Source organism: Anguilla rostrata, chromosome 15 (assembly GCF_018555375.3).
Source record: "Anguilla rostrata isolate EN2019 chromosome 15, ASM1855537v3, whole genome shotgun sequence".
NCBI lineage: Eukaryota > Metazoa > Chordata > Actinopteri > Anguilliformes > Anguillidae > Anguilla > Anguilla rostrata.
The window spans coordinates 25,151,236-25,176,652 of record NC_057947.1 but is presented as its reverse complement, the minus strand read 5'-3'; the positions used below and the strand labels follow the sequence as shown (position 1 = coordinate 25,176,652).

Here is a 25,417-nt window from a genome sequence, read left to right as displayed (position 1 = left end):
GGGGGTGGAACGGCAGACAGAGCAGACTGGTACCAGGAGCAGCATGTAATCAGCCAATTATTAGCCTTCTCCTGGTGCTGATGCGGGCTGCCTCACTCCCCCCCCTCCCCCCCTAACCCACACACCCACACACCCACACCACCACCTGCTTTACCAGTGCTGGAAATGAATCACACTCCCTCAGCCAACTGGAAACAGAAAATCATTCTGAGGTCAGTTATCGGAAATTGATATTGCATATTATGTCATATTCCCTGAGGTTTCCCTGTTTCTTGGTCCCTTTCTGAGAAACCGACAGAATATAGTGCAATAAAAGCTTAAAATCTTATCTGTTAAGAAATGGTATTTACAAAGCCAGGCAGAACGAAGTCATTTTCCATGCAGGGTACTTCAATTTTCCAGTAATATTAATCTTACTGTGTTAGTAATGTATGGACATCAGATCCTAAAACAAGGATTAAGCTAATTACATCTCTTAAGTTGTCTCATAAAGAAACAAACGAGGAGCTTGTGGCTCCAGGGTGCAGAAACACCAAGACTAAAATAAAACCAGCGAGGTCTACGGCTTTGAGTAAAACCAGCGAGGACTACAGCTTTGAGTAAAACCAGCGAGGACTACACCTTAGAGTAAAACCAGCGAGGACTACACCTTAGAGTAAAACCAGCGAGGACTACAGCTTTGAGTAAAACCAGCGAGGACTACACCTTAGAGTAAAACCAGCGAGGACTACACCTTAGAGTAAAACCAGCAAGGACTACACCTTAGAGTAAAACCAGCGAGGTCTACACCTAGGTAAACCAGCGAGGACTACACTTAGAGTAAAACAGCAGGACTACACCTTAGAGTAAAACCAGCGAGGTCTACAGCTTAGAGTAAAACCAGCGAGGACTACACCTTAGAGTAAAACCAGCGAGGACTACACCTTAGAGTAAAACCAGCGAGGACTACAGCTTTGAGTAAAACTAGCGAGGACTACAGCTTAGAGTAAAACCAGCAAGGACTACACCTTAGAGTAAAACCAGCGAGGACTACACCTTAGAGTAAAACCAGCGAGGTCTACAGCTTAGAGTAAAACTAGCGAGGACTACAGCTTAGAGTAAAACCAGCAAGGACTACAGCTTTGAGTAAAACTAGCGAGGACTACAGCTTAGAGTAAAACCAGCAAGGACTACAGCTTAAGAGTAAAACTAGCGAGGACTACATCTTTGAGTAAAACCAGCGAGGACTACAGCTTTGAGTAAAACCAGCGAGGACTACAGCTTTGAGTAAAACCAGCGAGGACTACAGCTTTGAGTAAAACCAGTGAGGACTACAGCTTTGAGTAAAACCAGCGAGGACTACACCTTAGAGTAACAACAGCGAGGACTACACCTTAGAGTAAAACCAGCGAGGACTACACCTTAGAGTAAAACCAGCAAGGACTACAGCTTAGAGTAAAACTAGCGAGGACTACAGCTTAGAGTAAAACTAGCGAGGACTACAGCTTTGAGTAAAACCAGCGAGGACTACACCTTAGAGTAAAACCAGCGAGGTCTACGGCTTTGAGTAAAACCAGCGAGGACTACACCTTAGAGTAAAACCAGCGAGGACTACAGCTTTGAGTAAAACCAGCGAGGACTACAGCTTAGAGTAAAACCAGCGAGGACTACACCTTAGAGTAAAACCAGTGAGGACTACAGCTTTGAGTAAAACCAGCGAGGACTACAGCTTAGAGTAAAACCAGCGAGGACTACACCTTAGAGTAAAACCAGCGAGGACTACAGCTTTGAGTAAAACCAGCGAGGACTACACCTTAGAGTAAAACCAGCGAGGTCTACGGCTTTGAGTAAAACCAGCGAGGACTACGGCTTTGAGTAAAACCAGCGAGGTCTACGGCTTTGAGTAAAACCAGCGAGGTCTACGGCTTTGAGTAAAACCAGCGAGGACTACAGCTTTGAGTAAAACCAGCGAGGACTACAGCTTTGAGTAAAACCAGCGAGGACTACAGCTTTGAGTAAAACCAGCGAGGACTACAGCTTTGAGTAAAACCAGCGAGGACTACACCTTAGAGTAAAACCAGCGAGGACTACACCTTAGAGTAAAACCAGCGAGGACTACAGCTTAGAGTAAAACCAGTGAGGACTACAGCTTTGAGTAAAACCAGCGAGGACTATTAGTTTAGAGTAAAACCAGTGAGGACTACAGCTTTGAGTAAAACCAGTGAGGACTATTAATTTAGAATAAAACCAGCGAGGACTATTAGTTTAGAGTAAAACCAGCGAGGCAACAAACAGCCGGATCGAGGCTGAGGACTGAGAGTGTGGCCCCGGAAGGTCGTAGGGTCCAGTTAAGCGGCGCCACTCTTCAGGACCAGCATCATGCAGTGAAGGGAGACGTATTCACCACAGGGCGACTGACACGGACCCCACGCCTCACATTCTGCAGTCGTCTGGGATTCCCTGATCTTCACCCACACCGTCACTAAACGAATTTACTCAGCGGGCACCCTCATCCACAGCCACTTATCTCAGATGACATTTATTTCACACACAATTCATTTCAACACCTGGATATCTGCTGGAGAAATTCATGGTTACCATAGCTACCTGACTGAAGGGTACAATGGAAACCTGTGATTTACCATGAAGCTACATTACCACTCCTGCCACTTACTTCGCACTGGTACTCTCCAGGAGTAATTAGGAAGCTATTTCTCTAACTGTGGACTTGTTGTAAACTTCCTTTCCGGTGCACCACATATACCAGACCGTATGCTTGTCTTCAGGTAAATGTAAAAGAAAAATGTCACATTACTAAATGAACAAAAGCAGACACTCATTCCATTCAGCCTATCAATCACGGGAGAAACGTTCTCTTCAAAAGGCGCTCCTGAATGGCAGTCTCAGCAGTTCTGAGCCCAGGTCACAGTGAAGGGGAAATCAGTCCTGATTTTGAGGGAAGTCTCGGTGCTGCGGAGGAGGGGGAATCACGCGCCCCTCCCTTTGAGGACAGGCCTAAGCTTCACTGCCTGCCAGGACTCAAAAGGGATTTTAGGGGTTTTGTCAGGTCTGATATTATTCCTTTCCATATTAGAAATGGAATGAAATTCAAAGGAGCTTTACAGGCATGTTGATAAGCAGGATTGTGCTCCAGAATCATTTTAAAGACAAAAATGACAAAACACATATTCTAAAAGCTAATATTGTTGATCCTTAATGGAATATCCCTCCATTTACCAAGTTAAAAGGAACACAAATACATGAGCTAATGCTAAAATGTATACTGATGACTGTACATCTCATTTGTAGAGTTGTGTTCCTTTGGAGACTCAAACCCAGGACACTCCAGACCTTATGTCTTACCTGTGTGTGTTCTCTGGTGTGCCTTCAGGTGTGAGCTCTTGGTGTAGACCTTCCTGCAGCCGTTAAACTGGCAGCGATGGACCCTCTTCTTGTTCTCGGGGATGTCTCCCCCACCCAACTCGCCATCGCTCTGCTGCCCCCTGCAGGTCAGCGAGGGCAGCGCGTGTGCGGCGGCCAGCCCACCGGCCTTCCTGGCCACCAGCTTGAGCGTAAGGGTGCCGGCGGTGAGCGTGGCCAGGGGCGGCTTCACCAGGTGGCGGCCGAGCTCCGGAGAGGAGGGCGGAGTCAGGGAGGTGACCGCGGCGCTCAGCTGGGCCGCGCTGGCGCCGAGCTCCAGGGCCTTGGCGGGTGAGGGGCGGGGCTTGGTGGGGGTTGGGCGGGGCTTGGCGGCGGAGGCAGCGGCGGCGGCCAGCAGGGGCGGGAGGGCGGAGCCGGGCAGGTCGGGGAGGCGGGGCAGCAGGGGGTCGGCCAGCTCGTCCTCCTCGCTCTCCGCGTGCAGGAAGGCGGGCGCGAGCAGGGAGTCCAGCTCCTCCTCCAGGAAGTCTGACAGCCGCCGGGGCTCTGTCTGCAGGTACCTCTCCAGCTCCAGGCAGGTCTGTGGAAATCGCAGAGCAGTAAGTCACCACGCTCTGCAGAGAGAAAGCCTCCTATCTGTTTAATGAGACAGATCCCTCTTCTGAATAAAGAGGAATAACCTCTAACAGAATAAAAACCTTCTTAGGCTAATAGAAGCTACTTCTGCTGTTCACCTAGTGCAAGACAAATACCATAACATAGCCTATTTGGATTGTTGATGGTACATTAATTGGCTTTAGCCAGCAGTGCAGAACGATTCATTTAACAACAAGGCAATAAAACAACAATTTGCGGATCATATCAAGCTCATATTTAGACCTATTGAAATACATCAAATTCTGACAGAATAAAACGGCCTATTTATAACAGGAAAAAAATATAATTAGGCCTATGATAGCCAACTGCCGACATATTCATTTGCAGTGACATGGAAGTGGGCAGCTGCTGACCTGAAATTGAATGTCTTGTAAGTTTTATTGCAGCCTGAAATTTGCATTAGCTACATAACCTTCTCTGGCAGACGGCTGGCTTCTCATTGCCGTTTTGATGTGATAAATCACTGTTTCTTGCAGTGATTTTTTGGGGGGATAACAATGCTATTTCTGAAAAGCTGCTATGCTCTTCAGAAAAATTAACAAAATGCATATTTGAACTTATAAGAAGCATCATTTTAGGCTATAGCCTTTTTGTTTTTTTTTCTTACAGGCCAAAAACTGCCAATGCTGTCTGACACAAACTCTGATATATATATATATATATATCACATAAAATGTGGGTTTTTTTTAAGAGAACGTTTTGACTTAAATTTTTTAAGCTTAAAATGAAGGATAAAGCCCATTCATTACAGTCACTATGACTGGAGAATGAGCTCACGGACTGGACCCATTAACCCTCTCTGAACCCCCCCCCCCCCCCAGCCCCCGTGCCGTGCGTATGCGCGGGACTTCAGATCAGCCACCTGGGCCGGAGCGCTGCTCTCCCTCCGGCCCCGGGAGACGGAGCAGCTCGGAGTGATTTATCGCGCCCGCTGTTCCAGATCCGCTCCGGCCCGTGAAGGGAGCCAGCCGTTTTTTATCTGCGCCTCCGCGGCGAGGTTTTCATTTCCGCCGCTCTCCCGAACCCCTAAATCACCATACATCCCGAGAAATAAATAAGCCCTTCGTTTTTAAAAAAAAAAAAAAAGAAGAAAAAAGAAAACTTGCTGTCACTATAGAAAATGTCCGATACGGTCTTCTTTCTTTTGTATGGGAAACATTACAGCTTAATGTGAGGAATGCTTTGCCATAAAACCCAACACGGCCCCACAAAGCGACTCCTCAGCAGTTTCTATACGGTCCGGATCACATTTGTCTCTGGGTTCTGACGCCGCTGTTCTGGCTCATTACAGGCCGACGCGCTCGCAGCCCGGACAGAACCCAGCAGAACCGCCAAGGCCTGTTATCCACTTCATCAGCATAAAATAAAGCTGCCATATTCCGGTTATCGGGACTTTTAACATGACAGACTGCCTCTCCAGCTCTCGCCCAACTCCTTATTCCCAAGAAAATAAGTAGCAGACACTTAACCCGCCATCTGTCGCTCGACGATAACGCTCCGCGTTTCATTTTTAAAATAATGCTTCTTCCCTTTTACTCTTCCCCGCCACGGAGAAAGCAAATTTGCATGTCACCGTAAATCAGAAAGAGCTCTCCGGAGACTGCCGTTGTGGATAGACACTGTTGACAAACGTTGCTGAATTAAAGAACAATGCACAAACAAGGAAATCTGACATCCGCACACAGGGCCCCCCTGCGGAGTGTGTGTGGGACTCTGGGAAACACACTCAGAAATGTTAGTTGGCTACTATGTATTACAATATCACTGAAGCGCAATAAAGGAAATCAATATAGGTATAACTTGTATACAAGTAACACTGGATATACTGCATATCTCCTGTCCTTGAGAGACAGAGAGAGAAAGAGAGAGCGAGAGAAAGAAAGAGAGAGAGAACGGCAGAGGTCAAAAAGGCAAAAGGTGGACTAAATTAGAGAATCTCAGAGGCTGATGTCAGTAGTTTTCTCCCTGCTTTCCATACTGCCTGCACTTACAGGAACTGTGCAATGAATTCAGTTCAGAAATGGGTCAAAAGAACGATCCAGTCCCCTACAACCTCCCTGGAGATAATCCAGGAGACTGCATTAGAGGGCCTGCTCATTTCCCATATCCAGTGATCTGAACCTCCAGCAGACAGCTCAGCAAAAGCAGGCATCAAACGAGGACAGCGAGACAGAGGGTGAGACTGAAGCCGGGTGAGAGACGGTACAAATGGGCTAATGCTGCACACTGGCTGGAGCAAGACGGTAGGAAAGGGGAGCTGTCTCCCTTGCCCCAGTCGGTTAAGTCCCACCGATTTCTGATGACGGATTCAGCGTATTATCTAAGCTAACGACGCGGCTCCACCCACCCGCACACCTCTGCAAACGGGTTTTATGGTTTCCCCACTTCAGGGTTCAGACCGTTCGCTTTTCGTCTTTTGTCTTTTTGTTTTGCCCAGCTGGAACTGAGAGGTTCACCACTCAATTGACTGGGCGAAGAGACCGCTAATTTGGGGAGAAGAGTGTCTTGGAGTATCTGTGTCTGTGTGTGAGCGCACGTGTGTATGTGCCTGTGTGTGTGTGTGATCAAAAAAATCTAAGTGCATTCATAGGATCATAACCAGCACCATGTCAGAGTTCAAATCAGCAGGACATTCAAATGATTATTCCCATCGCCCTCTTAATTAGCACATTCCTCTTAATTTAACTGTCATGCAATATTCAGCCATTTCCATAGCGCAGCGAGGATCAGCTCAACACATCGACACAACAAGTAAACCTGCCTTAAAAGAGACGGAAAGAGAGAGTATAAGTGTGATTATTGAAATTATTTTTTTTTTGCCACTCAAGTACAAGTAACATGGAATATCTCCTGTCCTTGAAACAGAAACAGAAAGAGAGAGAGAGAGAAAGAGATAGACAGAGAGAGAGAGATAGAGATAGAGAGAGAGAGATAGAGATAGAGAGAGAGCGATCACAGTACAGACACAGCCACAGAAACAATGCCACAGCCAAAAACAAAAACCCAGCCCGCTGTGTGTGTGCACATTCAGCAAGGTTAATTAGATGCCTCCACCCCCTTCCTCAGGCCCCCACCCCCTCTGATAAAATTTTAATAACCAGTCTATGACAGGGTGTCCTCTCTCAGACTCTCCTGCTGTGCGGTTGCCCCTCTCCCTCCTTAATCCGTGAACCTGCGCCCAACCCCACCCTCTCGCAGTCCCCCCCAGCACAACGCCTCTCTCAGGCGGTGAAGCAATTAGCGCTCGGACGAATGCCCCTCGGCAGGTTATGAACAGAAGTGAGTACAGTAATAAGCGCACACCCCGCTCTCCACCAAGAGGAGGCAGGCCTGGCCTCCTCGTTTGGCCCTGATGTAATGGGGCGCCTGGCGTGCCAGCCTCTCCGGGTGTAAGAGGCGTGGCAGAGCTGATTCGGCACGCCCTGCCAGTCGTACCGCACGCGCTGCGCGTCGAGAGCAGAAAGTCCAGCTCCTGCGGGCCAGAATCCATCTCCCCGCTCGGGTGCTCTGAGCTGTACGCCTAGCCCTCCGCTGCTCAAACCCAGCTAAAGCGCTTCCATGAATATCAGCTATATTTATTTAACACTGGATAGAAAAATACTTGTTAAACAAAAACGTCTTTCTCTCTAAACATTGTATTATTGATCACATGATCGTACACGGCGTGTGTGTCTGAGCAGTGATGACACACAGGGGGTTAGAGGATTGTAGAGTGTGTAAGAGCACTAGCCACAGACAGTGTGTAAGTTCACTGATCGGACAGGGAGTTTATATAATAGCACTGATCACACACACGGAGAGTTAAAGTTATGTAACTACTTCCCAGGCCTCCACGGAAAGATTTCTGTTTTGAACCGTCAGTCAATTGCATTCCTTTATTTTATTTTTTTTGACATCCAACACAAACACACTTTTATATGCTACAGCGTCGTTCCCAAGATACACGTGTCAGATAACGGCGCGTCGCAGTCCTGCTGTTTAAAGTTCACAGGGATACTGCCTCCTAAACGCGGAACGGTCCGCTCGCCTTTACCTGCTATTTTACCAAGCTCTAGGGGGACACGGTGCGAACGTGGCTCGAATCAACACGCCAAGCGCGAAGGAGAGGAACAAAAGAACCAATCCTCCCGCGCATATTAAAAGCTAAAACATGAAACAAACACTGAAATCTACAGCAGTGTAGACCTCCGCAACGTTTTTAGTTTTATTTACTGGGTTCTAGGCACACAGGCAAACAAACTACTTCACTAATGTTGTCTGTGCAAGGAGTAGCTCCACCAACAAGAGACTCCTTAGGATTGAAGACGGTAAAGGAGGGACCCAGCAGCCAATCAGAGAGTTCCTGGAGACCTTCGGTCATCATCAGCAAACCTTCCCTCTCTGACCCGGATACCTGATCTAAGCACAGGAGACCAGAGGCCCCAGAGCAGACACAACCGGACCCAGTGTGTCAGAGCAGTGCTGATGGGGGGCACTGGGGTGATGGCATTTAACCAATCCACCCTGCATCCAGTCACATGTCAGACATACAACGTCCCCACCGTCCTTTTCCAAAAGAGCACTTATTCCTATGATATTGCTTTCAAATGTCAACTGCCACAACCCTGAAGGAAACTGGGACATCTCACCTGACAAATATTCTCCTTCAAAAAAGCCAAAAGAAAACAGACATGATATTAAAAAGACAAAATTATTGGAAAAAAAAAACAAAAAAACCAAAACAAAATGGACGCCTGCCAAAGCACCATAAGCACGACCTGGCAACTTCATAAGAATCACATTCTCACTCAATGCATCCTGCTGAGAAAACGCACTGAGAGAGAGAAAGAGATGGAGACAGAGAGAGGGATGGAGAAGGTATCATCTCACTGATAGAGGCAGGGTCTCAGGCTTAGTAGAAAGATCCTGTCCGCCTCTACTGGAAATCTCAACTGGATCTCCCACTGGAACCCCTTTAATAAGTGAGCTAGAGACACTTATTAAAGGGGTTAAAGTCTAATTTATACTTTTTCGCACAATACTTTTGACAAAAACAACGCATTTTCAACTGAAAAACGTCTTGCATGACTGTCACGAATAGAATTTTATGTAATCATACTTTGTCATGCAGTGTGACTGAACAGTTTACAAATGTGATCACATGGTCAGGAGTCTGGCGCCTCCTCACCACAGAGACATCAGAGCCCTCCCTGCAGGCCTTCACTGTATAAAAGCCAAATGTCACGCAGAACCTTCATTTTGGTTGAGCGACACTTTTTTAAATGTGTTGAGTGGCAGAAAATAAAATTAGCCTTAAGGGCTCCTTATAATATCTGAAGGGTTCTGTGAGTTGGTGGTGTTGATCTCTGTCAGTCAACGCCACTAACTCGCCAGAGAGCCATGCCCCCATGCTGGATCACTAACAGCCTCTCTCACTCTCTCTGTCTCTCTCTCTCTGTCCACCTCCCACATCCTGTCTCAGCAGCGCCCCCCTGAGGGCTTGCAGAAAGCTGTCTCTTTCCTCCAGACCTGAGAGTCTTAGTGACAGAGAGACATTCCTCACCTCTCACACCCCCCCTCCCCCCTCCCTAACATCCCCCCTAGCCAGCAGGACGAAAGCGCACAGGAAATTCAAAGAGGCAAAGAGACAGGATATGTGAGGACGGGATATGTGGTGAAGGGGGGGGGGGGGGGGGAATTCAACACACTCACAAATGCCTAGAGCCTGAAATATCTGTTCTTTTTGTCCTCTGGAGTCAAGGATTACAATTTGTGAAAGAAAGAAAAAGAAGTGTCAACTGGTTGGCTCCCCAGTGAATTGTTTTTTGTCCCCTGAGGTGCTGTAACTTATCTTTTAATCTTATGTCTGAGTACAATGGTTTTATTTTTCTGCCCTACAACACCTTCAAGCCATACCCTGTTCTCACTGAAATATGAAAGCAAAAACCCCCACAGGATTCTGGGAAATGGTCAAGGGAGGCAAGAGGATACGTCTCATTAGTAGGGCACACTGCAGAGCGTTGTCATCTCTCCTCACAGACACATGCATGCACACACACAAGCGCACACACAGCTGCACATGCACAGGTGCCTGCAGGCACAAGTGCTCACACACACACACACACACACACACACACTCAGACCCTGCGTGAGGGTCGTTCAAAAGCTTTTTTTTTAACAGAGTAGAGGGAGAGGATTAGGAAGCTGCTCGAGAGCGCTAATGACCAGCGCCCGCTGGTCCGCAGGCTGCTCTCGCGAGGGAGAGATAGGGGAGATCAGCCGCTGCTGCTCCCGGCGATAGAGCCAGGCCCTGTTCTCCGGCGCTCACTCGAGTGCACGTAAACAGATTCTTTAAATCGCTGCTCCCGCCCAGCCCATTATCCGCGGAAGCAGTAATTACGGAGGCTACAGCTGGCAAACAGGCCGGCCAGTCCTCGCCACCTCACTTCCTTCTGGCTCTGCAGATGGAGGGCGGTAGGCCTGGGTTTGGCCGGCCTGTACCTGCCAGCGCTTTCAGCTGCCTGGTGCAGGATGCAACATGTGTCTGTCTCTCTGAAACGGGGCCTGCAGACAGACCAAAGCAGCCCAGGAAACAGCTCCGTGGAATTCTGCCACCTGGCACTTTTCTCTCTCTTGGCAGATGGATCTCACTACAGGAGACAGCAAAGCAAAGCGCACACTACAGCTGCCTCAGCTACAGCCCGGTTCCCCCAGCTACAGACAGACCCGTTCTCCCGGCTACAGACAGACCCGTTCTCCTGGCTACAGCCCGGTTCCCCCAGCTACAGACAGACCCGTTCCCCCAGCTACAGACAGACCCGTTCTCCCGGCTACAGACAGACCCGTTCTCCTGGCTACAGCCCGGTTCCCCCAGCTACAGACAGCCCGTTCCCCTACAGCCGGTTCCACACAGACAGCCCGCTTCTCCGGTTACAGCCCGTTCTCGCTAGCGGTTCTGTGGCTATAGCCTTGCTCCTGATTTCCCTTCCTCTATGCAGAGGGCAAATTCCCAGTCCTGCAGGACCAGGGCAGTGATATGAGAGTCTGAAACCTGTGAGGAAAGCAAGGCAAGGTATCACCCCTGATAACACAGCACAACATGATTTTCTACCTCATACAATGATACATTACTTCACTGGCACAGTGACCGTCTGGTTGGAAGAATCACTGGAACAGTGACTGTCTGGTCGAGGGGATCACTGGCACAGGGACTGTCTGGTCAGGGGGATCACTGGCACAGGGACTGTCTGGTCAGGGGGATCACTGGCACAGGGACTGTCTGGTCAGGGGGATCACTGGCACAGGGACTGTCTGGTCAGGGGGATCACTGGCGCAGTGACTGCCACAGGTTCCCTTGCAAGTGAGATGCTCCCATGTTTAAGCACCCCCTCCCCCTCCCAACCCCACCTCCCCACTGCTGTCCCACACTGAGATTCCTGTCTGTCTGACTGCACATATCAGTACTGACCCCCCATCAGCTACTCAACCGCCCGTTATCAGAAGCACACAGACACACAATGACATGCGCACATACACACACAGAAGCATACTGTGTGCACGTACACAAACGTGCAGACATGAACACACAGATACTCCTGCAGGGTGCACTCAGCATCGCTCTGACGGGCTGTGCAGAGGTGCTGTGCAGTGACAGCAGGGCGACCCTGAGACAAACACAGGCCCCCAGCAGAGCCTGTGCCACTCCTTTTCTCTGTCCTGTAGTGAACACTTAAATAATGCACAGCAACACACAGCCTGCTCTGTGCTGCACTCTGTGATACACACATGCTCGCACACACAGATACACACACACATACACACACGCACACGCACACACACACACACACACACACACACAAACATGCACACACACACACACACACACATGCACATACACACACATGCACATGCACACGCACGCACACATACACACACACATACATTCTCATATACACACATACACACACACACACACTTGGTGTGAGCATGTTGTTCATCTCTCTCAGGTATTGCAGCTGCATCACTGATTAAAATAGCTTCGACCCATTTAGCTCTGCTACTGGTACTGCATCAGCTGCTGCTTCCCTGAATGACAGATTTGACTCCGCCTAGCACTGGTTGCCATAGGTACTATGTCATGCCTGCAATCTGACTCCACCCAGCACTGATCAGCATGGACTCCTGACTCTGCCCAGCACCCAGAAGCAAATATGAGTCCTCCAAACTCTGAAGCCCCATCCCACAGTCAGAGCCAAACCTAACACATAGGCCACACCTGCACAGGCTCAACCCAACTCCGTCACGATGGATCAGCCTGTCTGTCCACGCAGGCTCAACCCAACACACAGTTCACACTTATGCAGGCTCAACCCAAGTCATGGATCACACCTATCCAGGCTCACCTCCAAGCGCCATTCACTGAGTCAGTTCGCACAGCCCAGTGAACAGAGAAATAAATAAGGAAGCTTCACGCGCTCACCCACTATCAAAAATAACAAAGAGGAAGAACAGGTCTGGTCTTAATATAGGGCATTTCTTAAGACATCCCTTCCTTGCGAGCGAAGTAGTTCACCTCTTTTTAACAAGCAGCCCAAAAGTGTAAAAAAAAGAAAGGGATTCAGGTGGTGTGTGAGATTATCACACCCTGCGTATGAACCCCACCTCATCCCACATCTGCTCGCAAGCGTGCGCCTCCCCTGCCGCGCCGCCGCCTTCCTAACAGCATCACCCGAGGTCGCCGGCAGGTTGAGACTTCGTCAGGAGCGCCGTCGCCCGGCCGACGGCGGGGTGATTTACCTGCAGCGCCGACAGGCTGAGAAGGCGAGGTCGCCGCCCCCACGCGCGGCGCTCGCAGCTGCAAAGTGATGTATGCGCCGGGCTCGGAATCCAAGGTTAAAACGCCACTTCGGAGCGAACGCGCGGAGGAGGTTCGAGCTGTGTCCTGAGTATGGGTAAGACTGCTCAGAGTGGGTACGCGTGTGCAAGTGTACAAGTGCACAAGTGCACAAGCGCTCAGGCCTCATACTGCCTCACAGACACTTCTGTTGTCTTTTTTCACTCTATTTCTCCCTCAACTTCGAGTCAACGGTGCTTTTTCAGGAGGACCAATGCAGTGCTGCTAAACCATATGCATAACCAACATGTAAAATATGACCATTAACAGCAGTCTAACAATGACTATGCAGTTTAGCATATAGACATACGAAAAAATAAAACTAAAAATAATAATAATATGTCTGATAACTAACAACTATATAAAGAATTTGTCCCACAATATTAAACTTATACATTATTAATAGCAATTTGGAGACCAGTTCGGTGTCCTCTGTGTCTCCTTTATGCTGTGGTATATGACCACATATCAGGCTGCTAGTGTGTCTGTCCCTTCTACAGTTACTGATAACGTTCCTTCAGCTCTCTCTGCGCCCCTATGTGTGAGTCTCAATGTGTGCATGTTCCAGTGTGTTTATTCAAGACGCAAAAACAAAAAAAACGCCAACACACCACTCTTTAGCCAGGACCACAATGTCACCCGGCAGGTGGATAAAGAAGCTTCTTAAAATGCAGAGCAATCTCCCTGACCTTCCATTCAAACACTCCGAGGTCAACGTTTGCCTTTGAAACTGTAGCTCTATGAATACCATAGAAAAAGAGCCTCGGTATGCTAATCTTGGCTACTTCTCACCCACCCTCCCTCGGGCTCTGAAGATGTGTTGAATTTGTTTCTTGGTGGTTTCGGGAGGGAATTTCAATCGGGTTTAGCCAAAGTGGGAGTCATTTAATTCGGCAAAAGCCCAGCAGGCAGCCATAAAAGTCCTCTCTGCAGAGAGGTGCTCACAGAGACCCCGTCCTGTAGGTTTAAACATAAGCCTTCCCCTCACCGAACGAGGACCAGAGTAATCACTCAATTATAATTCAATTATTACTACGGGTTAAAACAGTGCAGGCTCGCTCTGGAGAACAGCAGAAAGGTATCAGAGGCGACCAGGAGAGAGACGGACGAACGAGAGAAAGGAACAGAGGCGGGGCGGGACGCAGACAGAGGCAGAGGGAGGAAGAAAGAGCGAGAGAGGGGTGGTTATGGGCAGATAAGGAGAAATGGAGAAAAACCGAAGGCAAATCCCTGATATTTCCATGACCATCAAAAGACCCCCCCCCCCCCAAAGCCACTGGAGGAGAAGCTGACCGAGAGGGAGAAACACATATGACATCACCAATTACCCATCAGCCCCAGAGCCCGGGGTAATCACAGCACTCCAGCTTTCAGGGGACGAGCCGCGTCACCGGAGGGTCCCTGACCCCTTCGACCCACGGCCTCCAGCAGCTGACCCCCTGACCGCACGCGTCCCAGCGCGGGGCTCAGGGCCCCAGGGCCGCGGCTCACCCCGTGAACTTGCCCCACAGACTGCCTCCCTGCCTCCGGGTTCAAGTCAGTTTGGTCCCCGCACTGCAGTGCAAACACGCACAGCCCCACGGAGCAGAAACCCATATCTGCTGATTCCTAGGATAAATAATATAAACGCACTCATAAAAAATGCATTAAAGTTCAATTATCATTTTAAACATGCCCTTTTGAGCTGAAACCTGGTGCAGTCAGCTAAATAAATGTAATGTAATGTAATGGAGCAGATTCTTTCTCACTCACTTCTACAGTGAGGGTAAATTTATAGAAAATGATGGCTCACACCTCCAGACAATGACGGACAAGGACAAGCTTCTCACAATGGCTGTCAATGTCATTTTTATTCAGAGCGGTCTTTCCTGACTTGTTTGGACAATAGACAATTTCCCGGAATCTGCCATTCTATTACTGTGGATAATGCCCTTCTCCTCTTACACAGTGTAGCAATTAAGTGTTGGTAACACTGTAAAATACAAAAAAAGAAAAGAGAATTCACTGCCAAAAGATGATAAGTTTAGGCTCACAGAAACTTTAGATTCAGTAATGTCTTTCCCTCTGTTATATTTTATTACAGTGTATAGAAACTGTTGACTGTAGACTAGGGTCATGCTGGGTAAAATTTTAACTCAGTTAAGTAGCAGTGTTGCCATGGTAAATGCAAAACTGGTTTGACTGGTTTTGTTCAGACTAACTGGCCAGTCTGCCCACATTGCCGAAACTCTGCCAAGAACACCGCCTACCAGTGTTTGTCCTCTCTCTCCCCCCACTCTTTCTTTCTCTTTTTCTTTCACTCAAACGGAAACATTCAGCCCATTCTGAATATTCAAATTCAAAATGCCATATTGGCAGCGTTCTTCAAAATATTGCCGCTGCTTACAGCAATACAAATTCTCATTATTTTCCTTCTCATTATTATAAATCAAGCGTAAGGATGCATTGTCTGAATGGTGTTTTTTTCTGTATTGCCACACTTCTTCCCTCGGGCTATGTCAGCAGCCACGTTCGTGTCTGCTGTTCCTGTTCTCTCTTATCTCCCTGTTCCTCTTTGTCTCTCCTTCACTATCTCTCCACCTCCCTCCCTCCCTCCCTCTCTCTCTCTCCTCATCTGGGAATTCTCTGGGATTTTTATTCATTCACTCTTCCTCCCCCTCTCCCCCTGCTCTCCTCTCCAGCGCGGAGTCCCAGGTACTTTCCCGCCGCGAGCCACAGTCCGCCGTCGCGCGAGCGCAGCGGCCGCCGCGCTCCACTGATGATTATATAACCGGCATTATCGTAACCCACGGTAACAGGAGGCTCATTCAGCCGAGCACAGCGCCACGGGGAGGAGGAGCAGAAGGGGGAGGAGCCAAGCGAGCAGAGACACTGCAGGGTAGCCGAATGTTTGTTTTATCACTTGACTATGCTGACAGAACAGTTGCTCTTAACAGTTCTAAGCGATTAAGAATTTAAGAACTTCTTAGCTCTGAGAATATCAATTATCCTTTTCTGAAGGACTGGGCTTAGTGTGCACTTTCTACTCTTGGTTTGGTAAGTCACTCTGGATAAGTGTCCGCCAAATGGATTTAATGCAGTGCAATTCAGGGAGAGGGACCTGCGCAGACACACTGGCTCTGCAGCAGATGGCTGCAGATTGTCTTATTTTACGAGAACAACCAATCAGATGCCTGGATATTCACTATGGGTCCCTCAGCCACCCTCAGGGTTTAGTACTGTACCCCAGGGGTTCAGTGCTGTACTGCTGGATAGATAATATTGTACTACAGAGCGCAGTCTTGTATTAGCAGGGGTGCAGTACTGTATTAATGCGGATGCAGTCTGGAATAAATGGAGTTGTGTTCCTGTATTAATTAGGCTGCAGTTCTGCATTAATGTGGATCTAGCCCTGAATTTCATATTTGTGAACAATCGATCAATGGTTTATTCACTATTTAATTTTTATTACGTTGTACGATATTCTTCCCGAAATAAATTCTTCTGACAAAAACTCTAAACCACATTACACATGGTTGTTGGGGGTGGTGTCAAGCAAACACACAAACGTATACACAGCTGTTGCATGCTGCTGCATGTTTCCAGAAAAGAGGAGGGGGACAAAGAAACACATTTGGCTGGAATGTAAGTGAATCGGCAACATTATTTAATCTTTTGTCTCAACTCTGAGTCCTTTGGACTATATTGAATATCTTGCACAAAGCCTAAATTATTAGCAATTCATTATCGAATAAAAAGCACAAGCTCAGCTGGCTGATGAAAACACTAAGCTAATGGCAACTGGTGTCATTAACCTAACGGTAACTTACTGGTATCTCCAGAAAGTCCAATGACTTTGCAAGCTACATTGATTCAAAGCAATATGAGCCTGCAACAAATAGTCCCAAAAGCAAAACTCATACCTACAACAGGGCATTTTTTATGCTATAACTATAATTAGCTTTAGTAATAACTCTAGACACTGAAAATGTACTATTTCTGTTTTAGATTAACATTGTTAATAGGCAGTAAACTGTCATTGCTGAGGGAGGAGGTAGTCAGGGGGAGAACACTGAAGAAAACTTCACAAAAACTTCCTGGAATAAAGTTCCTTAGAACTATCTCTAGGAAACAGTAGCACATTTTTTGTTTTTTTACTATTTCCCCCTTTTCCAGGTCTGACCTGTAGCTTAAGTTTATTTGTATCTTAAATGCGGCTCTATACATTGTTATGAAAAATATATAAAAACATATAAAATGAAATTAATTAATGAATACATATATAAAAATGAACAACGTTTTCAATTCATTTAAATGAAGCTGTTCATATTGAAATGGAAAAGTGATAATCCCACAGCACTATGGTGTAATCCTGTATTGATTGGGTGTATCATTGCATTAATGGGGGTGTATAATGGGGGGGGGGGGGGGGACTGGGCAGGCACATACTGCACCTCATATCCTGTGCGAATACTAATTAACCCCTTTAGTTCAACCAGAGACCCGCAGCCACTGTCCCAATACAGCAGGTAGGACACTGAGCATGTGCCGTACACGTCAGCCCCCAAACATGAGTAATACCAGACGTCAATCTAACCCAAGAAAACCTCGGCTCAGCCTATGAGCCACTTCCCCCCCACTGGGGCATTACTTCATCGGAGTTATGGCTCACATATTCTTTTCCATCAAGACAGAGTACTCCTAGCTCTTCTCCAAACTTCCAAAAGTGCCCCAGGCCCGTCTCTCCCCAGTGCTGCTTGTCATAGTGCTGGCCCAGGTTCCAGCCAAGCACTGCTCTGTGATCTAAATTTAAACTACGGAAGGAAAATCAGTAAGAGAGGATGCCTCCGCTTCCTCAAGCTTCAACTACAGAGCCGTAACGAAAACAACAAAAACAGAAACAACAGGAGTGACGAAATATTACGAGAAACCAGCCCAACGGGCACGGAACAGGCTGGCGAGACAGAGTGGAGACAGAGGCACAGAATGACCCAATTACCAGCTCACCCCCATCAAAGAGGGGTGACTGAGCCAGTCGGACGACTACGGAGACTGCAGGGGAAAGACAGGCTGGCCTTCAGATGCAGTCTCTCTCTGGGTTCAGGCTCCTTGGGAGGGGGGAGGGACACTATTATAATCCTTTGCATTGAGAGAGCTGTGATTATAGAAATCAGGTCTCACCTGCACTGAGAGAGCCCTGATTGTAGTGCTCAGGTCTCTCCTGCACTGAGAGAGCTCTGATTGTAGTGTTCAGGTCTCTCCTGCACTGAGACAGATCTCTGATTGTAGTGTTCAGGTCTCTCCTGCACTGAGAGAGCCCTGATTGTAGTGTTCAGGTCTCTCCTGCACTGAGAGAGCTCTGATTGTAGTGTTCAGGTCTCTCCTGCACTGAGAGAGCTCTGATTGTAGTGTTCAGGTCTCTCCTGCACTGAGAGAGCCCTGATTGTAGTGTTCAGGTCTCTCCTGCACTGAGAGAGCTCTGATTGTAGTGTTCAGGTCTCTCCTGCACTGAGAGAGCTCTGATTGTAGTGTTCAGGTCTCTCCTGCACTGAGAGAGCTCTGATTGTAGTGTTCAGGTCTCTCCTGCACTGAGAGAGCCCTGATTGTAGTGTTCAGGTCTCTCCTGCACTGAGAGAGCTCTGACTGTAGTGTTCAGGTCTCTCCTGCACTGAGAGAGCTCTGACTGTAGTGTTCAGGTCTCTCCTGCATTGAGAGAGCTCTGACTGTAGTGTTCAGGTCTCTCCTGCATTGAGAGAGCGGTGAGTGCAATGTTCAGGTCTCTCCCGCATTGAGAGAGCGGTGAGTGCAGTGTTCAGGTCTCTCCCGCATTGAGAGAGCGGTGAGTGCAGTGTTCCCTACGCCACCGACCTCCCCAGCCCCACGCTTTGATATGGAGGAAATGGCGTGCTGGTTGGGAGGGGGGAGGGGCACTTTAATCAGCACGGAGTCCTGACTCTGATTCCACTAGCTGCCGCCTGCACAAACCCATCCTGCAGGTTTGTGTCACTGGAACAGCAGGTAGCCAGCTGGGCAAACAGGAAGAGTTAAACCCCCCCCCCCCCAAATGTGGATGGCTAATCGGCTGAATATACACATGCATACAGATACAAACGCAAACACACACACCCCTGAGCACATATGTACTGCCACGCAAATGCATGCATGTTAACGTGTGAATACACACACACACAGTCAATTACAGGTGCGCGTTTGCATGTGCATGTGCATGTACAGACACACACACTCAAAGGAGGGCGAGAGAGAAAGAGAATGCCCACAAAGGACCAAACACAAAGCACAAATACATATGAGCTTATATAAATGACAATACCATGCAATTTGAGATATATAAATGACAGATAAAAAAATACCATGCAATTTGAGAAGACAGAGATGGGAATGGTTGAGTGGGGGCCAGCGGGAAAGATAGATGGAGCTCCAGGCAGTGGTCCGGCTATCTTACTGACAGTGAGGGGCCAATTATAGCGAAAAGTGGCCGGACAGTATACAACCGACCAGAGCCCAGCTTTCCATTAACGTACAGCCAGACTCGGGGTGCGCTCGGCGGGGGAGGGGGGCGGCGCTGGAACCTCGCAGACCACTGTTAAATAACTGCCCCGCCGCACTTCCCCACACGCGAGCACATGGAATAGCAATGAGCTGGTACGTGCGCAAAGTCGCGTTTATGCGGGATGCAGGGTGTCGCGTGGCGCTGATCCTTCTCTGAACAACGAATCGAAACTACTGTAGGCGCACGCCCCAGTCCCCCCGGCTTTGGCGAGGAGCTGACAGACCTTTGCACGCCCCTTTAAATTATTCCCCGGACTCAGCAGCAGCAGCACAGGGAAAGCAACATCATTAAATATTAATAATAAAGACACATACGATAAATCACCATTCCTGAATTGACACGAGCCCATGCACAGTACAGTATGTTGGACGTAGAACATAAAGAGTGAAAATCTGTTTGACCATGTGCGGGCTTTGTCTGCCATCCCCTGCGGAAGGCTTCATTTCAGTAAATGAGTGCAAGGCGAAAGCGCCCAGTCATAATGTGACACGGGACACAATGTTTTTATTTCTACAGGTGCCAAACACGACGCAACCAATAACAGTAATTAATCCAAGCGTGTATTCCATCTTAGTTCCGATTTTGAACACTTTTTTCATGGCCGCTTGACATACATCTTTGCACCACCCCCATCCCAGTGTTCATGCGTAATTTATTAACTGCTCTTAGTACAAAGGAGTTGAAAGCACAGACCTATTCATAAAGTCCTCAATTTATATTTCTAAATTACTTCAAAATGCAACTGACTTGTACTGCACGTGGTCAGGTTTTCAATGCTTTAAAACTGACGCAAAACAGGACGGACGGACTGGCAGATCGATGTGCGTTCTGCATTCGGCAATCAATACAACGCCATGAGCTCATTTAGCATTGTAATCACACGGAGAAAACACTCAACAATTTAGTTGCATATTACTTTCCACCTATTTCTTAAACGACAAGTTAAGAATGTACAAAACATTATTTACTTTCTTCATTCGTTTTCGAATTTTCAATAATCATAACACAGTAATAACAAGCAATGAAAGATGTGCGGAAAAATTGTATACAAGTGAGCAGAACTTGTGAAATATTTCAAGTAGAAAAGTGCGCTCCTTTGCAGCTGAAGACTACGCCACGAGTTCCGCCTCTACTGGAGTTCAGGCTGTTTTGGTCTGACAGAGGAGCAGCGTGTGTTTGCACGCGAGGTCTAGCTGGCGTCCGCAGGTTAACTATAACAATGATTACGGGAACACAGTCGAAGTAATGTAAAACTATTCACCTGCTGCCAGTTCTCTTCTAGGGAAGGCATCGCAGAGAAGTAGCCGGTGTCATGCACGAGCTGGAGTTCTTGAAAAATACTGTAATTCGCCAACACGTCCATGTCGATGTTCCGTACAGAAACAATTTAACTGATCCAGTAAAAAAAGCCCACTTTTGTTTTATTGTCAGTAACGACAACAAGAAAACGTTCACATCCGAGTGTGTTGTGCTATGATAAGTGAAGATGTATCACAAAAGACTGAAAAATCTGGAGAAACATTTAAAAGCGTGTTACTAAAGTGCAATCCCGTTTATCTGGTGTTTGAACCCTTAGGTCTTCAGCCGAGAACTGGGATGCAAGCTTGATGACATGAAACGTCCATATCTATGTCCGCATTTCCAGGCTAAAATCTTTGCTCTTTAAATTCCAGGTAGCTTTTTCTCTTAGCAGTGCTGCTACAGCAGGCGAGTAGTTGGGTAGCTGTCTAGTGTGCGGTGCGAGCCAAGGGGCGGTAGGGGCGGGGGGAAGTTATTGTCAATCAACTCATGCGTTGCCATATAAGGTAAATAGGGTTGATGATCTCATACGCGACCAATTAGGGCGGCGCTAAAGTGCATTATTAGGGAGGAGTTAAACCCCATAGAATAAGGAGATTGGCTCTTCAAGGCTGTCACTCGAGCTCTACATGGCAGTGAAAGGTGAGCTATTTTTAGAGGGCTATATAAATCGCACAGACGCGCTCGTGCACATTTTCTGAAGTAAGGCTCGAACGAGAGGAGATGATATCTTGAGCTCTGGTCAGAGCTGTTGCAATTGCAGTGAGCATTTTTTGTATATATATATGTATATATATATATATTTTATCGATGCCGTTGCGCTCAGTAAATCGAAGAAACCAAAGAAAGTGCGTTATAACGCATTTTTCTATAAGAGGCCCTCCTTTTGTAGTCCATTGATTTTGCAGAATATGTGCCACTAGTTGACGGGAACGATTTGCGATTTTTCCCACGGCTGCCTGAAATGCCCATGTATTCTCTGAAATAGAAACAGAAATATGAACACCCGCTTTGTCGTACAGCTCACAGTCTGTTGTTGATTGGCAGGTTTTCGAATATTTACCCTTTCATAAGTAGCCCTCCAGTTGATTTACACGCACCAACCATTCGATTGTTTACGTGGAAAACAAAGTTGTCATCTTTACTGCATTTTTACAAAACAATCAGTCGTGATGCCGAAGGTTAAGACCAACCCGATCTGCGTTATTGTGTATGGCCTTTTTCGATTTTTTTAGGTCATCAACATGCATGATTCCTTCACTAAAAGTTTAAAACGAATTATTGACGGCATAGCCAGGGAAAAAGCTAGAATCGGTGGGTGTGTTCCAAACCAAGTCATTATTAAGGCATATGTGTTTATGCACCGGACCGAGTCATATTTCAGAAATATGTATTTGCACATTGTCTCTCAGGGAGTACATGAACTCATTCTGGTTTATTATGCGCTTTAAACTAGGAAGGATCAATACAGCTAAATAAAGCAGGGATTCATTTTCCCTACTCCTGGAAGGGAACTGAATCCTCAGTTCGTATGCGGGATGGAGAGAATTTACGCACAAACATTTCAAAATGCGTGGTCGAAAATGCTTCAGTGTGACTGACTGCACACGTGCAACGATATGGTCAACCTGTTGCTTTCCTTAAACTTTTAGTCAGTGGTTTGGAGCCTGGCAAACACCATTACTATAAGGGCAAATCCTTTTGAGCGAATTTAAATTATTATAAAGTGGCATTTGTATGTATGGGATGGGCTGCAGAATTACGACAGTGAATACAGTGAACGTTTTAAAAAAAATATAACTGTTCCTGCCGGTCCTTTCTAAAACATTTCCTTCCATCCTTGGTTCATCTCTGTAGGCTCCTGGTCATGGACAGTTGATGATGGTTAGGCCTGTCCCAGCCACTCGTGAGGCCTGCGTCAGTAAGGACTCAACTATACTCACCCTGTCTATTCTGTCTTTGGACACTCATGGTTAATCTCTGGATGTATCTAACAAACCCATCAATTTCCACAAGCGTGAAAGCAGCTCAGACTGAATCTGCTCAAGTGCATTGTGGGAAAATAATACAGCAAGATATTATATGACTCAATTAATTTTACAGTTTTTTTAGGACACTGACTAATTTAACTATTTTCCTCCTCTGGGGAAAGTAAATTGTGTTGAAAGACTAAGACAACAAGGAGCCGATGTGTGTCGAGAACTGACCTATATTGTCCACATCCCATTAATGTGAAATCTGCAATTCGGTGCTTTCTTTTTGCAGTGAATCTGTGTCTGTCTGTGTGCTCCGCAGGGCTCCAGTGAAACACCAGAGTGCCCGTGCCGCATGCATGGCGGACATCTGTGTGCTGTGTGTATGTCATCATTCAGCTGGGGACAATGTGGAAAACTGGGCCAGCTGAATGGAGAAAAACTGCATGGTCCCTCGCTGTTTGTGCCGTTATGTACCCTACGGTCCAGTGCGGGCCTGGTTCTTATTGCAGTGATGCGCATGGATTTGTAGAATTGCTTTCTCACTTAGCTCTAAGTTATGACATATTTGTGACATTAGGCAAGTTCACGTTTAAAATGCGGACGACTCCTTTGCATTGACATTCATGGCCATTTTGGAATCAATTTGATTTTACACAAAATGTTATTGGCCCCACACATTATCATAGTCATACTCTAGATTAGATGTGGATTAAGTTTTGGCATCGTTACTGTTAGTGGTGTTGAAATTCACCCTCATAATCCTGTGCTTTCAGACCATTGTCAAATTGCACTGCAGTCGATCCAGCCTGCAAAATCTGAATCCATGCTGCACACAGGGTGCACTATTGCTACCTCTACCATTACAAAATTCATTGATGTGCTGCCAGATTTAGATGCCCCAACTAGCTCCCTGCCAGCAGAAAAATTGGAAAATCGATTAGCTACTTTTGTGTACAAAACACTTGATGTAGTTGTTCCAATAAAAAATAATTTTTTAAAAAAAGGGAGAAATTAAATGCTCACTGATAACAATTTTAAAGTGAGAAAAATATGAATACTATAGTTTACTTTCCAGGTGTCCAAGGCATTCTTGTGTGATGATGAAGATAAGACATTTAAACAGCTTTTATTACATTGGATTATTGCACATAAATAGTTAAAAGCAAAAACAGCTAAAAACTTTCAGCCACATCGCTCTTCACCAGGGTCCATGTAACCAACAGAAAAAACATCATGCACATGGAATTAGTAACCAATCAGAGAATTAGCCAGAGGGATCATGTGATTTAATGAAAAATAAGAAAGATTCTATATAACCGCAATAAAGTAGAAAGAAAATCATATATGAAAAGCACAGTAAATCAAGCACTTTGGGGTAATTTAAAGAATCCAGAAAGTTCGCCATCTAAGAGGCATTTTAATCCCCATCACCATTTCATATTTTCAATGGCCTCAATTTGCAATAGAGATGCATTAACATCATGAGCCTTTGCAAAGTGCCTGGCGATAGGATAATCCTGGTTAATGGTCCTAATGACATGTTGATGTTCAGATAGGCAGTCTTGAATATGTCTTTTCATACAACAGTGAAAACAGTGGTAAGGGTAAGTCTAACAATACACAACAAAATGTGTATTAAGGTTAGTAGATTTAAAAGTGCCTGTTGGTTTTGTCAGCCAAGATTTGTTCTTTGTTCACAAAGCATTTACTGTTTGAGAGTTTCCAAGAACAATTAAAATACAGTGGGAGACAACGCTTTCTCCTACAGAGTTCCTGTCTCACAATCTCTATTTTCATGTCAGTACTTTGGACATACTCTCTCTTCTTAAGCATAGGTTCAAAACGAACATTTCTGAGTTGACGCTGTAGTTAACGATGTGGGGGAAGGGTAGATGAGGACCGCAGAGCTGACGGTGCATGTGAACGCTCTGGCGTGCTGTTCTGTGCTGTGTTGTGGTGTTCATCCAGGATCACTCTCTCGGTTGTGTAAACACGTAGCAACAAACTGTGAGTTGTTTACATTCTTTCTGCTTCTTCCACTCTACATGGGTACAGTTCCAGCGCTACTTGGGCTTATTGAACAAATGTGCTTCAGCACGGTATCCCCCATGTTAATCCTTTCAAGAGTAGGTTTTTTGGAATGTTTTATCAAAATTCTGTCAGTAATGATTGTTACATCACCATTAGTATGTTCACTTAAAGGTCCAGGAAACTGGATTTTGGTTGTATATCCCAAAAGTGATGATGGATTGTCTTCTTAATATTTGCTTCAAGTTTTTAACCGTGTTATAACCATTTAATCTAATCAACAGTATTAGATTATTGTGACCTGTTCATCAGACAAGGACAGGGTGGGCGTGTATCCTGCGCTCATTAACATTCACATCCATAAGACACGTCATATGTAAACCATGTCTTGTTGCTATTAGAGCCTGTTAGAGCAGATTGTCCCATGTAGTAACATTACACTACCAGACAAAATGAAAGAAAGCAAGATAAATTAGGGTTTGTCATTAGGGTTTGATCATTCAATGTGCAATAATGTTGTAACACTGAGCTACTGTACACTAACATTAGACTCTACACAGTCTTAAACTCTGGACATTGCACCCAAATACAGAAAAGCTTTGATTCCACATGTATAAGCTTGAAAGATATTTAAGTATCGCTAGCAAACGGTAGGCCTAATTATGATCCATCACACAG

At 46.5% G+C, this 25,417-nt stretch overlaps 1 protein-coding gene and 1 long non-coding RNA gene across 2 annotated transcripts in view; one reads left to right on the top strand and one right to left on the bottom strand.

Annotated features, from left to right (window-relative positions):
- LOC135240666 (Krueppel-like factor 7) overlaps nucleotides 1-21,202 on the bottom strand; it is a 27,939-nt gene extending 6,737 nt beyond the window's left edge. Inside the window, exons 1-2 of the mRNA XM_064310468.1 lie at nucleotides 20,698-21,202; nucleotides 3,343-3,937 (exon numbers count right to left, since the gene is read on the bottom strand). Coding sequence (XP_064166538.1) covers nucleotides 3,343-3,937; nucleotides 20,698-20,799 — 697 coding nt within the window. The 5' untranslated portion in view covers nucleotides 20,800-21,202. The remainder of the gene's footprint in view (nucleotides 1-3,342; nucleotides 3,938-20,697) is intronic.
- A 208-nt stretch (nucleotides 21,203-21,410) lies between these two features.
- LOC135241115 (uncharacterized) lies at nucleotides 21,411-25,192 on the top strand. Its single transcript, XR_010325888.1, has 3 exons — nucleotides 21,411-21,497; nucleotides 22,593-22,656; nucleotides 23,031-25,192. It is a non-coding gene; the product is annotated as an uncharacterized LOC135241115 (long non-coding RNA).
- The last annotated feature ends 225 nt before the right edge of the window (nucleotides 25,193-25,417 follow it).